This window comes from Ischnura elegans, chromosome 1 (assembly GCF_921293095.1).
Source record: "Ischnura elegans chromosome 1, ioIscEleg1.1, whole genome shotgun sequence".
In the NCBI taxonomy this organism is placed as follows: domain Eukaryota; kingdom Metazoa; phylum Arthropoda; class Insecta; order Odonata; family Coenagrionidae; genus Ischnura; species Ischnura elegans.
Genome location: NC_060246.1, coordinates 82,439,532 through 82,457,070, shown reverse-complemented (window position 1 = coordinate 82,457,070; position 17,539 = coordinate 82,439,532). Strand labels below are relative to the sequence as shown.

Here is a 17,539-nt window from a genome sequence, read left to right as displayed (position 1 = left end):
GTCAGCTTTTCAACTCCTCCTAATTTTATAAAAAAAAACTAATTCACAACTCATAAGCCATAATTTTCAAGTCATACAAAACCCACCATGTCCCTCAAGGAAATTTCTTAGATAACATTTTTTATTCAACTAGCTGCATGCACATGTAATGTTATGGTTAGTTGAAACCTAGATTATAAAAAAAGTGGCACCTTTAAGAAGTGATAAGCAAATCATTGGTTTCCTAGAGTGTCAAACAATTTTTAATGCACGCATTCAGCTTACCTTGTAAGCAATATTGGTAACTTGTTGACTTACGTCTTCTAGCAGCTTCCCATCTTTCACCTAGTACCAAAAGAAATACAGAAACAAAATGCATAAAAAGTGAAAAAAACTAAGAGCAGAAAAATGAAATTAACCAAAATGAAATAATACCAATCTAAAATAAATAACATAATATCAAAATCTAAAGAATAACCAAAGAATAAAATATTATAAAACAATAAACAAAAAATAAGAAAAACACAACCTCACCTTTTCACCTACAGTTACACTAATATCAGCTACCTTCTGAGATGCTATTCCTCCAATTTTGATAGCACCCTCCGTTGCTTTGCTTGCTATCTTGGAAGCAGATACAGAAAACATAGACCAGCCCTGTAAAGAACACCAAATAATGCTTAAGGAATGAAAATTTAATCCCTGCTGAGAAAAAATACAGAAATAATATTCTACTTAATGTAGATATGTTCAAAGTAACCCACTTCTAAAGATATATGCAGATATGACTGACAGGGGTAGATTAAGGTCACTGTTTGGGGAAGGGGAGGTGGTTCATTACTTTCCACAGCCCTTATGTAGTATGCAATACAACTCAGCAATAATGTGTATGAGGTCTGATAAGAGGCCTCAACAAGTGGCTTTTCGATATACACTGATTACTTTTATACAGTGTTTGTTAAGCTGTTAAAATAAAAACTTTCATCGAAGAGCCACCCTAAAAATTTCATATTTTCAATTTTTCCAGAAATAACGATTGAGGGGGGCCTCCACACCCTCACACCTTCCATTAATCCAGAACCGTTCATGTAAACCACAGAACAAACCACCATTTCTCCAAAACACCAACCTTTAAGGTCTTTTATCACCCTTAATAATAATAATGTTTGTACCAGATTAAATTGGGTCAATGGAAGTACATTTTCAGTACTCTTGGCTATGCAGCAATTAATACAAAGGTAGTAATTTAAAAAACATGAAAAATTATGCCTGACTCCAAATGAATGGCATCACCCATGACTTCTCCCCAACACCAACCTTGACCCACCCACACACAACTGACCCCTATACTATAAAATTCCAAAAAGTATTCATGAGTTGCACAGAGCAAAATTCAAAATTAATATGGTTACACAACCATAAAAGACCCCACGCCTGAGCTGGATATAATGTGGTAAAAATCTATCCCTGAATATACAAGAAATGATATATGATAACAGGGAATTTGATGCCTAACGTAGTAGTGCTGTTTATTAATTGAAGCCAATGGCTGCTCACGCCATTATAGACAAATGATGGCATATTCTGATACACTTTAATCCAGATTTTTAGGATATGTACTTATATCTGTGGTACTGAAAGCATAAGTTAAGTGACAATGAAATGATTATGCATGTTGAAGCTTGAACATCAGATGAAAGGATAACAGACTGTACTTTCCTAAACTAATTAATACCATCTATTGCAATCAGTATAAAATTATTATCACATCTACATTGAATAACTCACTAACCACTAGATTAGCATCTCTTAAAAATCACATGAAAAAAAACATAAAAGCCTTCAGAGATTAATTAATAATTTTTTAACCACCAGGTAATCATTTCAGCTTCAGTAGAATTGACATGGACCAAAAATTTACCAAATTATCAAAATTCACTTTGAAAAAATGATTGAACACGAAACAAGAACTCCTCTGACCTTCTTTCTTTTTTTCCACTTCGTGTTCATTTGCGCATGACGAGGTCGAGTGATCTATTTCATTGTTTCAACCCCCGCCTTTCTGTTTCTAAACGTTCTTTTCTATTCAGACTTCCTTCTTCCATTAACTCCTATGCCAATTGTGTTCCAAATTTTGATCCTTTTTTTCATCCCTCACCCAATTTGCACCTTCACTATCGTAATTTTCCCCCTATTCCTCGCACGACTCAATGACTATTCTTTGTTATTTATTTGTAAATACTGTTAAATATTTTTTGTTATTGTTGGTTACGTCGCTTAATATTATGAAATTGTTTCTCCAGTCCTCTGTAATTGGCCTTGTGCTGTTTTTGGATTAACTAAATAAATAAATAAATAAAAAGAAATAGAGTAAACACGGAAACTTCCTTATAATGGCAACCATTCCCACCACAATGAGGGAAACAGGTTTGATTTGTAATGAATTCATGAAAAAGTCAAACTGGTGTAGAATCTACTCAATATTATTTGACTTACACTTGCTAGAGAAGACACAGCACTATCAAAGAACTCTTGAGAGGAACTACGAGGGGGTGGCTCCATTGTGTATCCAAAACCAGAATAACGTCCTCCCTGGGATGGCGGCAAGTCTCTGCATAACAAATGAAAATGATAATTAAATAATACATTTATTTCCACTTTCTAATATATTCAGCTTTACTTAGGCAACTATAATTTTAAAATACCTACAAGTTTGCACCTGACTTCCTCTTAACAAAAAAGACTAAGTGTTCTGTGCATTTTATTCAAGCTTACTGCAAGCATTAACTAGTTTTCTATAGTTAAAATGCTGATACAAGCCCATAAAAATTCCCTCACAAAGTGAATATAATAATTAATACTCTTAATTAATATCCATTACAGCAATTATATGCATTGGATTGCGGTAGAATAGCTGAGCAATATTAACACAGCAGCTTTTGTTTGTCTAAGTTGTCTGACAAAAAAAAATTTCAAAAAGTATTGATATGCACAAAATAAAATACAAGAAAGTTGACACTATAGATCTGTGCACAGTAAAATTTTAATGGTGCGTATATCTAATGACCAGTATTTATGTGGCATATCATAAAGGCACGTAGCCTTCAGGGTGCTTTATAGGCTTAGCAACAGCCAAATTTTTTAAACTAATTCAAACACATTGTTTGTAACCAACTAAGCACAACACTCGTAAGCATATTGATGGCTAAGTTCTAACAACACGTACCTCAAAATTTGTCCGCTTTGAGACGGGTATCTTAAACAAAGTGTAATGACATTTAAAAAATAAAATTCAAGCAACAACAATTCTTTGTTTGCATATGTATGCTTCTTTTTCAGTTTTATGAATTTTTTGTTTTAATTTCAGCATACCTACAATTAAAAATATAAATCGTTCATTTTTCTCTCCTTACAAGTTGCTATTTTTGAGATACCTGTTGTTAGAACTTAGCCATCGATATGATTATAAATATAAAAAAATACTTTATTTTTTAAAGGCGGATACACTTTCACCCAGATTACTCAATCGAGCTATCTATGTGCCAATGGAGTTAACTTTCGACTTTAGAAGGAGACTACCATTAGGATTAAGGTGGTCCGGCAGGTTGAGTGGCAAGAGTATCAATTCAGTTCATCCAAGTGGAATAATGGGTTTCATTCATGTGAAACATATATCAACATTATCATCTCACAACAAAAGAGTAATACTATCAGGTCTGATGACACTACCTCTTAGTGGCTACCTTTCTGAGACTTTTCACTGACTCCCATACCCTAAGCTCCTAAGAGAGCAACACAATTTGGCCTCATCCACACAACTTCCTAGTGACTCTTTGAGTATACTGCTATCCAAAAAACAGCAACTGTATCAGATATACACATATTAACGCTTTTACTGCCAGCCCATTTTGGGAGGGATGTGCGAAGACTGCCAAGGCTATTTTGCAGATTTCGCAACATTTCAGATTTAAAATTTTTCGTCTACTTAATTTATTTCATGCATCTAGATTTTTTCCCAATACTTAAGATACATTTATATCTTATGACCATAGATAGATTATGGGTATTTACTTAAATTACAGCTGTTGAAAAGGCCACAATCACGAAAACAAAGTGAAATAATTCGGGCCGATAAATCAGCCCCTGGCAGTTTTCGCTCAACCTGCGAGGGCCGATATATCAGCCTGGTGGCAGTAATAGGGTTATTCATATTCAACATCCCTAAAAATTGCCTCAATGGGTGTCCTACATCTGAGATCTCAAAGAACAGATTCCCATTAACACCAAAGCCCTGAATGGGAATTTCGTCCTCACATGGGAATCAATCCTGTGACCTTCAGATTGTCAAGTGTAGACTTTACCTGACTTACTCCACCAAGGGAGGAAGAAAGTATAGGAGGAACTTAATAATGCACCAGTGACACACAAAATCCATACAAGGTACGAATTCTCACACCTCAGATGGTTAAAAAATAAAGGTACTCACTCAGGCTTCATGGCATTTTCTGTCTGCTTCCGAGCAAAGAAGGCATCCCTTTGGTCATTAACTGCAGGAATAGATTCTAAAGACTGATATCCACCACCTGATTGGTAGCCACCACTATTATCATCTAATTTTCCTAAATATGAATCACTTTTATAATTTGAATTACTATTTCTTTGGGACGAATTATTATATTGTGAACTACTATAAGTTATAGAGCTGCTTATATGGTTTTGAGCAGGAGAAGTATTTATATTCCAGGTTTTCCCTTGAGCCAGGGTAGATATCTGTAAGAGAAAAAAATGACATTTGACTATTACTCTGAAATATAACACTTGTTTACCAAATCAGCGAAAATTTTGCATGGTAAAAAAAGAATGGAATCGTAAACTAAATATGTCCAACTATTTCCCCTTCACATTTTGATAGGAGCAACTTCATCTTTCAATTTATTCACAATGCACATATGGGAAAATTTAACAATCGATTTCCAGTGATTATAAAGGACAGAAAAAAAAACAAAATTAATTCAAAATATATAGGATATAAACCAAATAAAATCACAAAAAAATAACTTCTCTTTTATATAGGAACAGAAATTTGGTTTACTTAAGTCCATATTATATGGATGAAAAATTTTATCAGCTCCAGTACTATGTATAATCTTTTCAACTGCTCTTGGAAGGCAAATGGATAAAGAGAAATTAATTTCTTTTCCCTGCCTCCAGATGAATATGAACTGATACAATAAACCATATGGTTCTTTACCCCTTTATTACATTACTGAAGCTGCATCACTCGTAAGATCAAGGAATACTCTTACAACTTTAACAGAAATAGCCCAAAATTTAGGACATTTAACTTAGCATACATATTTTCTGCATCAAATCCATCTTTCTTATTGTTTTGTACCTCAAGAAGGGTGAGGAAAAAGTAAACCATAAACTTGGCCACAATGATTAATTATGATAGGTTGTAACCCCTCATTACAATTAATTCACTTAAATGTCTTTCCCATTAAAACACGCACAAGAGCACTTATCCGAAAATGAATACAAATAATAAAATAAAACATGAGGAGAAAGGCGGTTGGGGCCTCTAAGGGTAGCAATCCTTTTCTTGGACTTCCCAATAATCATTTCTGAAGGACATCGTAGAATGAGCATTTAAGCCTTATTTAAGTCTTTGATTACTAAGGGTACTCGAAGGAGTACCACTTAAAAGGTAGTACACTAATCTTCAGGTTTTTACATCAACAACCCTTTTAGCAGCTACTATATTTACAAGAAAAATCATCAGAATATGATGTGGAGCAAGGATCTACTTTTATGTGTCTATTCTATAAGTCATTCGACACGACCTAGAAGATGATCACAGGAGAATATTTAACCAACCTAATCCAAAGAACAACGAACTGGAAAGTAAATATGAGAACCGTGAAATTTAAAGTACACAAAAGGCCATTATACTTAGGGAAAAGAGAATATCCTATACCCACCGTTAAGACCAAACTGGAAGCATTACCTTATCCCTGTAAAGGGCTGCAGCTTTCGTGTTGTACTTCTGCTGAATGCTCATGTCAGAATCCCAATCTGGTTGAGACTCCAAAAATTCTCTAGCATTTCTATTGCCTCCGACCTGAAATAAACAACCACCCTCAGTATATCAACTATCAGAAAAAAATACCAAGAAACAGACGCGGCTTACCTTCATTTTTTCCAGTTCAATATCCTTCCATTTATCCATAGTGACCGACCGGACGAATGACAAATGCACTCCAAGTCCCCGGTGCTTTCCTGAGCATTCTAAACATATCCAAATACCATATGAAACGGACACCCATTGCGGATTATGGGCCCCACATTCAAAGCATTTCTGAAAATAAATGCCACCCATTATGAAGACTATAAATGGAACAAAAATGATTTTGTGGTACGTACCATTGCTTATTTTTTACCTTGTTCTCGTCAACAATTCTTAAGTCTTGCAAAACACGACGGGTTCTCGGACTGGCCATTGTACCTGATCTTTAAATCTCAGATTAAACGGAAAATGCAAGCGAGGCCAACCCAATAAAAAAGATAGCTTAAAACACTGTAACTGACATAAAATATAAATTATCAACAGAGATACGGTACACGTAGCAATACAATGAGGAAACAAATCATTGGAGCAGTAGACGTCACTAACTTACAAGGGGACTCCATTAAAAGAGGTTCAAGAACATGGTAGTTTTTCTGTCGCGGTTTCGCGCTCAGTTTATTCGATCGCCAACATTGGCCGCATAGCGGCGCTCAAGAATATCTGGTTCAGTGGGACTTCCACGTAGTGAAAGTGGTCTCGCGATCACCGTCTTAAGATCGTTTTTTTGCTGTGATTTCCCCGGTAAGACAGCGGCGGATACATATGGGGGGCGCGCCCCCCTCCCCCCCCTTTCGGGCCCGTCCGCATTGCCTAATATTGCAGAACCACAATAATAACTTTTTTATGCCATGTGATGGCATTGTATTATATATGCGTACAATCAGTTAAAATAAACATTTGTTAAACTTTCGATGTGACTTAATTATTTGTAATTACGACAAAAGTAAAAGTAGCTCAAGATTTCTTTTGCGCTCCCCCTCTTGAGTTTTTTTCCGTTATGCGGTAAGAGCCAGGGGCGCAGCTAGAAATTAAGGCAGGGGGGGGGGGGGCAGGCAGTTTAGGTGCAACTCATGGTTCTTAGAGTAAGTACAGTCTAAGAACCTTGGGTGCAACTCAGGACCGGCCCTAGCAGATGCGGGGCTAGGGGAGAACCTTCAGTTATGATACCTTGATTCATAACTATCGTATATTTTCATTTTTTTCACGAACGCGGGGCCCCCCAAAGCGCGGGGCCCGGGGCGGTCGCCCCGCCCTAAGGCCGGCCCTGGTGCAACTAACATCGGGTGTGTGGGGGATTATGGCATACCCACCAGGATAATCGGTAGGTGCGAGATTAATAAATTGCGGAATTTTAAAGATAAATGGTTGAAAATGGTGAGATTTACGGCTTTTTGAGAGATATTTTATTCACCCATACATATTCTATCAGTAATATCAACCCAATTACGTAAAATGGATTAAACTTAAACATATGAGCTCAGAGATATATTTCTCTGAGCTCTGGGGCGGGGGGGAGGTTTATCTCCCAAAGCCCCTCCTCGCTGCGCCACTGGTAAGAGCCGTTCATGTTTTATTCGGATTTCATAATAGGGCCGCGTTGTTGCTGAGTACCGGGTGTAGAGGATTTATTAAAATAAAGTATTTCTTATTCATTGAGGCCATCTTACTCATTTTTTTCCATTTTTGATGAAAAATGCCTTTCATGGGTTCAATGTAGAATTGATATGATTTATTGGATCTTTACGTATTACAGCCGTGAATTTCGTCGCGAAAGGAGCTACGGTGACGTAGCAGCGGCGCGAGTGGCGAATTGTGAAAACTGATCAGAGAGCGCACGGAGTGACAGGAATTTCAACGACATATAGAGAATCCTCGTATGCTACAATTCCATCAAAACAAATGACGTGACAAAATCTGCAGAAGCTCTCATGTGGGACGGTAATGACATCTGGCGTGGTTATGTTAAATCCCATGCTTCATCAAGTATTGAAGTGCGAAAACCGTGAAGCGCTGCCAGAAATTATATATTAAACCGAAAACTTGCTCTTGTGTGTCTTCGTTATGTTCCTTTCTACACTTATTGGTCGTGGTGAAGTATAACTCGAGGACATTCTCTCAGTTTTATTATAGTCATGACAAATGTTTTGTTGGCTCGTGTGCTTAACAACATCGTCGCTTTGACCAATCACACCAAATTCATTCATCAAACGACCCATCACTCTTAGATGTTACCAAAAATCTTCGTTAAAGAATTAGGTCCAAAGGTGAATTTGATTTATTGAAAATGAAATTGTTTTGACGTACTCAATAGGCCTATGTTTCAATGGTTGCTGATCAACGTTGTATCACTTACCTAATTTGTTTACTGTGCAGTCGTGATGAAAACTAATATTAAAAGTGGGACAACATGAATTATTGTAGTTCTTCAGTGTACTTTTCGGTCGAATTTGAGTACTTTTGATGACAATATTCTTTTTTCCAGCTCCTTCAAATGGATAAAAACACGGAAAACATATTAAACACTGTTCGAAAATATAAATCATTAGCGGCCAATCCTGTAACTCAGTCAGCGGTTGTGAAGGTTGTAAATTTGTTTAATGACATCTTTGTTAAAGATTGATGCGGTCTAATTTCACGCTATCAATGATTTTCTTCCTTTTCAGGACATAACATGTTTGCAATTCCTTGCTTATATATTGGATAATCCCAATGAAGAAGTTTTGGAAGAAGCATTAGAGGCATTTAAATTGTTAATCGACGACAAATCAAATCATTTCACCTTATTGTCTGTTTTTGGAGTTCTTGAAGCATTAGACAGTTTAGCAGAAAGGTATGAATTTTCCTTATGATATCCTCGGATAGATCTCTGATCGCATTAAGATATCTAATTATCACAATCTCTTGCATCAGATGCCCAAACGATAAATTGGCTGCTACCGCCAGAGAGCTTCATCAAAATCTTAAAAGTAGCGATCCTGCTGCTCTGAAAACTGTTCCGCCTATTCATGGCAGGAGTTGTGGTAGGTGGGCTCAGCGTAGCGACGACGGCAAAGAAAACTCGCAGAAACTGACTGCAAAAACCATTACCCTCCACATTCATGGGCTTTCTCCGGTAAGTGCGTTCATCTATATGCTGTTTTGTATTGAAAGGCATTGCTGGTATTAATTAACCTTTATTTATAGGAAACCCGTCTTAGTCTAGAAAGAGCCATTGTATCATTACCTGGTGTTGTGTCATTAATGGTGGATATAGAACACCAGAGGTGTGTACTGCGGGCCCGTCCCTTTTTGGAGCTTGAGACTGTGGCTAAAGCAATCACAGATACAGAGTGTCTGGAAGCTAAATTGGTGTCGAGAAACAAGCTGAAGCAAGAGGTAAGTCAGTGTGTTGGTTAACAGTTATGGGTGCTGAGGAGTCACTGTGCAGTCTATGATTGCTGTTTTATTGGGGAACCATTTGGTTGGATAGCCATTTCTACAATTCTCCTAATGCTTCATAAAATCGTTGTATACCTTGTTCACTTTAAATATGTGCAAGAAGAGTATATTCAATTAAGAAGTTTTGCGTATTTTGAAAAATATTATTGGCCTTTGAGCTTATTTTAATCTCTCCTATTCCAGATTCTCCTCCCAATGGGTAGTAAAAAACTTAGTCCCACAGAAGTTGCCTCATCCTTCTCTGACATGGAGAATTCTGAATCAGATCCTTCATTACCTGATTATTTGCCTGAGGAAGAAGGAGAAACACCCATCAAAGATAATGCAATCTCTCTCCTTGGCAGCTTGCGGCAGAATGCTTCAGGTTGGATCCATTCTGCTACCAGCTTTCTGCACCAATCCTTCTACTGGTAGTGGTTGCAGAATATTTCAAACTGACCATGCTGGGTATATAACTCGCCTTGACTGTTAGAACTTTGTGATATTATATCACATTTAATGGAGTAATTGGCTTAGAATCTCCAACCCTTTTCTTGTGAACAAGAAAATCCCAAGGGTTGTTGCTGATTTAGATGTAAAAGTTCATTACCCCCCCATGCTCAAATTTTGTGTTATAGAATGGAGAACGCAGTACAACACTTGTAACAAAGATAATTCATTTATTTGACTTCTCAATTTTGAACATCCTTGAAACATAGCTTATGCACAAGTTTTTTTGTCACTCACTCCTAATTTTGAAACATACTACAAAAAATATTAATGAACAACAACACTATGGTGTGATGGACAGGCTATGATGCTCCTTTTTTTCTCCCTATGAACCTCATACATGGAAAATACAACTATGGATACCCTTATGAGTGGGTTAATGTGTGCAGAATGATTCACCAACATATGGTGTATTCAATATCATGTACTCAAGAAGTTAAATGGAATGTAATTATTAATATTTTTACAACATTAATTTTGCTCATTATAAGCTTAGCACCATACATTTAATGATTCTACAATTCCAAGTGTGTGGCAGGTACAAATGTTATGACTTGATGATGCTACCTCATCCTTGAGTACTTACAAAAGAACCCACACTTAAAAGTTAAACTATTAAATTAACCATCCTAAATCTTCACCTTAATTCTTATTACCAAGTACATTATTGAAATACTGACTAGTCATCTTTCACATAATGGTCTGTACAATCTTAGTGATGTATCAAATCCAAAGGTAGCTCTGCATTGCATAATTTGTTTCTTAGCTTTCACGTAATGAGCATAGGCATATGAATTAGTAAATATTGCATCCATATGTTGTTTTTATAAGTGATGTCTAAAGAGAAAAGTCCGCAGAAAAATACCATCTCAATGGAAAGCATGTATTTTTGTGGAATTGTAAATTGATTATTGGACACAATAAATGTATATATCTTTTAAAGACTTGTAAGTGTAATATTTCATTTGATTGTTTGGAGGAATTATTTCAGCCAAGCTTTAACTTGTGACCAATTATTTTAGTAAATCCAATGGAATGGGTGGTATTGGCAACTACTTAACTAAAATAGTTGCATATGTACTCGCAAACAAATTAATGAGTAACGTAGCAGACGTTTTAGGTATATTTAAAAAATATTTCCTCACATGACTATAAAATTCATTTTGCTCAGTGTACATAAGACTACATATATAACATCTAAGGCATTGAATTATGAAGGCAATTACTCATAAAATATCCAATTATTGTTGAGTGATACATTTTATAGCCAATATAAAGTAATGAATTTCCTCAAGCTCAAGAAAATCATTACAGATTTTTAACACTTTATGTACTTTTAGTATTAAACTCGCACAAGTACCTAGGAATATTTGGAAATTGAGAAAATATTTCCTTCAAAATATAAACTGTCCATTTTAATACTTTTTAAGTTCAACGACCATATGAAAGCTTTTTTAAATTCCTTATGGAAGCTGCAGGCTCCATTGACAATCATACTGCAAAGTAGACACCAATTATCAATACAAATTAACTCACCCTGCACATAAAAGAATCAGTAGCAACCAATTTCCATAAGATCTCATACCATGCTTAGAAACACCCTAATCGGTAAATATTAAAGTTTGTAATCACAAGAAGGAAAAAATTCTATTGCCTGCACAATTTTCGTACAGAGAAAACCTAGGAACCAGAAAGAATACACTAATGCTTTTATAAATTCCTAAACTTCCTTTGAAGTACATTTATGAAAATGAAAACTAGAAAAATATGTGATCCAGTAATTAATATTGCAAAAATGCAACGTTAATTTCAATTGCATTACAACAGTCTTTGGAGAGAGTTCCGCAAGTGCTGAGACAAAGTAATCAAGTATACAATAAAAGATGATTTCCACAAGGGACAGTAGAACCAATGAAAAAGAGAAGTCATCCATACTATTCAATTATTTATGCTACTTGAGCTCATAAATGCTTATGTGCTAAATTGAATACCATACATACATACAAATTCTTGATTTGTTTCATCACTCTTATCACAATGCATTTTCACATAAATATATGTATATATTTACACTCATAACATTCATTGCAGTGGGAAGGTTAATCTTCCAATTAAATCAGGCCACTTACAGGACTACATGCAGCCCATAATTCCTCTAAAAAATGCTCTTACCTGAGATAATTAATGCAAAATATCATTAATATTTTTTTGAACAAGATTATTGTTTTCAGCTATCTTGCAAGAGTAAAATGCAATGTTATGATTTCGAACATTGTATAAATCGTAAAGGAATCTTTAGGGTGATATCATCCAGATGTGTGAGATTACAAAACAACTGGAGGCTAACATTATAGCTATAAAAAGGTACCATTGTCGACAGTGGAATACATATTTACAGGAGCTTAATGAATAATCTTTACATTAGTTAAAGCTATACATATATTACACTTTAGCATTCAATCATGCCACACCATAAATAGGAAAAATAATAATTGAGTAATTTATTCTAGTTGTTCCTTAGCTCATTGTATAAAATCACTCAAAGGAACAAATTGCTTGAAAATTAAAAAATAAAATTTTCAGCAGCCCTACTTGTCAAATTACAATTTTTTTAGGCAGCTACCACACCACTGTTTCAGATTTTGGAGATTGAGGGAGCTGAGTGGCCACTGTAGTACTACTAACATCATCTGACTCAGATCCTGAAGTCTGTTGTGAATTTTCTCCACAATCACCAAGCCTCTGAAATATACGGAAAATATGTATTTCAAAATGAGTTCATAAAATGGTTAGAGGAACTAATGCTTCTTCCTCTCAACTAAAAATCCTATGAACTAATAAAATGAGGAACAGCTATACCAGAAAATTTGAGAAATGTGCATTAGAAGGAACATATGCATATGAAGCAATGTTAGGAATAGGTGACATATGAACACTTATAAATCATGGACCAACTGTGTAAGAGAGTTAACACATTTAGAGGAGCAGGAGAATTGAAGATCTCATTGAAAGAATTGATGAAGTCTACTGGGTCAGACAGCAAAGAGTATTTTTTCAATAATCTGTGGTGTTGAACATTTTCAGCCCATCAGATACTTTCACATTCCAAGTACCAAAGGTAGCAACTGATAAAAGAGCATAGAACAAAATTATCCAAGTCCAAAATTAGTAGTAAAACCTAGATTCATTAGATGGATAATTACATTCTTTAAACTAAATTCCTCAACAATAACGTGATAGAAAATGTGTTTGAGACTACTCGCATAATATCATTTGATTACTTCGAATACATCATATTTCATGAACTATTAGTTCTTCATTATCATTGTTAAACTTTCAAAATATGGATATTTTTGCACTAAAATTGTGTTAAAATTATTAAAAGCCGATGACGAGCTACACTCGTCATTGCATGATTTGGCATTGGAAGTTCATGACGAGCTAGACTTGTCATTTCAGTGCAAGGGATTAACAAGTGAAGTATAAATTTTAGTCTATTCATAGTAATATACAAGCTGAATAGAATTGAAAAAGAAAAATCATGTTGAAGGATGCATTATTAACAAAAATACTGCATTCATCCTCAGAATTTTAGAATAAGCATGGGAAAAATATTCATGTTGAAGTGACTTGGGAAACCATAAAATCATCACATGCATTGTATTTAATCTCATAAGAGAAGATATTGGTTACTACTCCAACCTTTGCAAGCCTTTATGATGTTCATTATTTCGATGGAAACCTGACCTAACTTATAGCATGCTTGTCCAGCATTTCACCAAACTTGAAAGTAGGCTTTGCACATAAAATGATACTGTTGTTTCATTAGGTAAAGAAGCTGTACCTGGGATACAATTTTGCATGCCAACGAACAATCCATTCGAAGTAAAATTGTACTTCCAGCATTATGAATTCCAATTACAACAAATCCAGGAGAAATTTTTACAAAACAATATTATTTTCAAAATACTATTCATCATGGGACCAATCATATTTGAATGCATTCTGAATGTAAAAATAAAATGAAGGTGTCACTTGGTGGCACTCAAAGTGATAGGGGTTACATGAATTCACATCCTGTCTTTCTTAAATTGATAAAAAATGCCATACTTATAAAATTCAATGGATAGCACATAAAACACGACGTTAGGAACAAAAAATTGACTTACAACTTTACTGCTGCGATTGGCATGGTGGTGCTTTTTTGGAGAATGCCGTACACTTTCACGCACCCCCTTCAAGGATTTTTGCCAATGATGACTGCTCTGCTCCTCAACATTTGGGATTGATCCCTGTGCTTCCATATGCCTCAACATATCTGGATTACTCTCAAGAGTTGATCGTAAACTAGATGGTGCATGGCTGTACTCTGAAGTGTTTTCCTCATCTTCTTCCGATGCATTGCCTTCCGATTGCACAGTGGATGCAGCAACAACACTGCACCCTCTCACAGCAGGGCATGAACGCCTACTTTTACAGGGAGCAATAGGCCTTCGAGCAAAGCTGAAAAAAAGAATAATTAAAAAGAAAACATAACTTAAATAGCTGATTAAACTGGATTATCTTTACAGGTTATAGTAATCATCTACCATGGAGTAATTTTCAACATATTATAAATACAGTAGACTCCCGTTAATACAAACAACGTTATCTTGAAGTTCTTGTTTTTATGAAGCAATTCGTTGGTCCCGACAAAAAGGCCTATCCAATCCATAGTAAAAGAAACGTTATTAAGAAATTAAGAACCTTAGTCCCGGTCCCGGCGGTTACAAAATGAACTTTATTGCGAAGTTCTGCGAAAAAGCAACGGCATTTAGGTGGACATTAACTACGGTATGTTATCATCATTGATCTACGTTAAGTTCTTCATTTCTGTGGAATTATGGTGACCCACTCATTAACGCTAGTAAATTGGATGTACTTTTCTTGAAATTAGTTCTCTTTCTGCACCCATTGGATTTATGAACTTTCAGAGGCACGAACCTTCGAAAAATTCAAGTGCGCCCGAAATTTGAAATGGTGCCTTTGGAGTTTGCTGATGCGACACGACGTGGTGTGGAGGTAGTGTGGAGTGTGGTGTGGAGTGTGTGAAGTCGGGAACTGTTCAGCGATCCGCCCATTCTTTCTTCCCATGGACAACGATTTCTTTCGGCTCCGGCTACGTTACAAGCTAGATCAGTTCGTCACAATCGTGAGTTAACGCACGATTGTGATGCAGTTTTGCATCCTGCAGGATAACCACTTTCCACGATGCCTAGTATAGGCTTATCAACTTACGAGCAAGGTCTCGGAACACATCTTCCTCATATATCGAGGACTAGCGCATAATTCAATCGCATATATTATAAATTTGACTCTGAAGATTATAAGTGTGGGAGATTGAAGAGACAAGAAATTTTGACAAAGTATGTTCATTCTTTCAATGATTCCTAAAAGAAACGTTCATACGAACTTCGTTACAACAAACCTCCAGATTTTCAGTCCCGTGAACTTAGTAATTACGAGAGTTACTATATTCTATCAAGAATAGTAAATTCAATCCTCCATGCATTAAACATTCAGACTAAATATTACTATAATAATTAATATGTATTAATTTTTAAAGCATAGGAATATAATTGGCAAAAAGGAATGAATAAGTTGCTCTTTTTTTGCTCCAAATTAGAAAATTCCCTTTGCCTTCCACTCAAAGTGTCATCACTGAAAAACGACCATCACTGACAGCAGCCAAAAAGAAGTTTCTTACACCCATCAATATACTTTCAAGGTGATTTTTTCGCCTCTGCTTATTTCATTCTCTCAAAATAAAATCTTTCAATATCCTTTGCTATTTTAGTACACATAATCACTATTCAAAACGTAGAGAGCTTACAAATGAAGTACAGACCTAATTCACCTTTATAATAGATTATGTATTCAAATTACGAATAATGAGGATTAGCAGTGGTGATGTCATAGCCAAAATCCTGGTACTTTGAGATAACATGAATGAAATGAGAATTAAACTTTCCAACTACGTAAGCCTATGGATATTAACGCTGAATTACACTATCAAGTTCAAAAGGCAATGGGTAACTGAATCAAGCCCATTGCATTAATGACCCTTAACCTTAAAATAATACCTTGATTATATGCTTCATATTTTCAAGGCCATTCCTCATTATTATGCCATAAACGATATAAAATTTCAGCGGGGTAATTACGTAAATACAAATAGATCAATAGCAACATATGACACCCAATTATTGAGACATAAAAATAAGCTTGAAATTAATAATGCAATTATATTATGTGAAGTCCTGCAACCAAATGCAAAGAGATACAAAAGCAAAGGAAAATAATGGACATCATAGGTATTTCTTTGAATACTTCATTAATGACTTTCTGGGAGTTCTGAAATTGTAATTGACAAACACTGAAATTATAGAGCAAGTGTCTGTGAATGGAATAATGCATGGCATATTTTATCATAAAATATTTTAGCTATTGGAATTCCAGCATTAATGAAAATAACAGTTAACAAAAACCCATTGATAGCTATCCTTACCTCCTGCGACGTATGGTGTAATTTTCACTCCCAACAGATCCTTCCTCCTCGGACAATGTTTCAAAGCCATCACACAGATCTTCCCGGCTGGAGCCAATTCTGCTTGAATCTTGCGAATCCAGAGCCTCAGAGCTGCCTACTATAGCATGACCTCCTTTCAACTTGAGAAAATCACCTTCATGGCGTCTATGTTTTCGAGATCCTTGACTAACCCTCTCAGGACACTTTGATCCTGATCTGGATCCACTGACACCCTCACTCACACCAGGAGCATCCAACTTTTTGAGAAAAACAACTTCACAACTGCTAGACATGTCATAGTCACCATTCTCATCATCTTGCGGCAAGCATCTTTTCTTTGATACAGAAGAACACGGTAGCACTCGATCTATCCTATCATTGGTCACAGCCATCTCCGCCACGTGGGGGGCCAGATTGCGATTCACGTTCAGTATCTCACTGACCTTCCTATTAAGCACCTCCAAATTGTCATCACTCGTCGCCCCATCTGAAGGATGGGACAACATTCGCAAGGGAGGATGGTGATGCTGATACACTGCAGGCAAGTTCATTCTATCCTCATCGGTGTCGTTACAATTTAATTCAACCTCTCTTGGCCTCCACCCTACATCAGAGTCCAGTTCACCTTCATGATAGACTGGCTCATCTTCAATGTCTTGGGAGAGAACAGTATTTCCATTTAGGCTCTCTGACCCAGGTGTTTTTGTTTGTGGGCTATCTGATAGTTTCTCATTCCCCTCTTCCAACCTCAGAACATTCACATCCTGATTGTCCTCACCCTCAAGGCTCAAGTGAAAAAGTCTTGAGGCTGAATTAGAAGCAGGACTGGTGTCAGTCTCACTAATGTCCATAGCTTCCGTCTGCGTCTCACAATCCACACGTGGTTTTCCATCGGTAAGAGATGGTCCTATTGCAGCATCCTGAAAAAAAATGGGATA

At 36.1% G+C, this 17,539-nt stretch overlaps 3 protein-coding genes across 7 annotated transcripts in view; 1 reads left to right on the top strand and 2 right to left on the bottom strand.

The window, feature by feature from the left end:
- The window catches only part of LOC124164686 (ADP-ribosylation factor GTPase-activating protein 1), a 76,636-nt gene extending 69,969 nt beyond the window's left edge, over positions 1–6,667 (bottom strand). The window contains exons 1-7 of the mRNA XM_046542021.1: positions 6,420–6,667; positions 6,170–6,337; positions 5,987–6,100; positions 4,466–4,749; positions 2,476–2,590; positions 514–636; positions 265–324 (exon numbers count right to left, since the gene is read on the bottom strand). Of these exons, the coding sequence (XP_046397977.1) occupies positions 265–324; positions 514–636; positions 2,476–2,590; positions 4,466–4,749; positions 5,987–6,100; positions 6,170–6,337; positions 6,420–6,479 (924 nt within the window). The 5' untranslated portion in view covers positions 6,480–6,667. The remainder of the gene's footprint in view (positions 1–264; positions 325–513; positions 637–2,475; positions 2,591–4,465; positions 4,750–5,986; positions 6,101–6,169; positions 6,338–6,419) is intronic.
- Positions 6,668–8,042: 1,375 nt separating this feature from the next.
- LOC124164660 (armadillo repeat-containing protein 1-like) lies at positions 8,043–10,975 on the top strand. Of its 2 annotated transcripts, none has more exons than XM_046542019.1 (6): positions 8,043–8,370; positions 8,589–8,687; positions 8,770–8,936; positions 9,017–9,218; positions 9,290–9,481; positions 9,728–10,975. In XM_046542019.1, exons 1-6 carry the CDS (start codon positions 8,332–8,334, stop codon positions 9,956–9,958), a joined length of 930 nt encoding a protein of 309 aa, XP_046397975.1. In that variant the 5' UTR covers positions 8,043–8,331; the 3' UTR covers positions 9,959–10,975. The 2 variants fall into 2 exon arrangements, with proteins under 2 accessions (XP_046397975.1, XP_046397976.1); XM_046542020.1 differs by lacking the exon at positions 8,043–8,370 and adding an exon at positions 8,408–8,503.
- LOC124164614 (G2-specific protein kinase fin1) overlaps positions 10,187–17,539 on the bottom strand; it is a 70,323-nt gene continuing 62,970 nt past the window's right edge. For all 4 annotated transcript variants that reach the window (XM_046542017.1, XM_046542014.1, XM_046542016.1 and 1 more), the window contains 3 exons: positions 16,581–17,521; positions 14,203–14,536; positions 10,187–12,775 (listed from right to left, as the gene is read on the bottom strand). In XM_046542017.1, the coding sequence (XP_046397973.1) occupies positions 12,653–12,775; positions 14,203–14,536; positions 16,581–17,521 (1,398 nt within the window). In that variant the 3' untranslated portion in view covers positions 10,187–12,652. The remainder of the gene's footprint in view (positions 12,776–14,202; positions 14,537–16,580; positions 17,522–17,539) is intronic.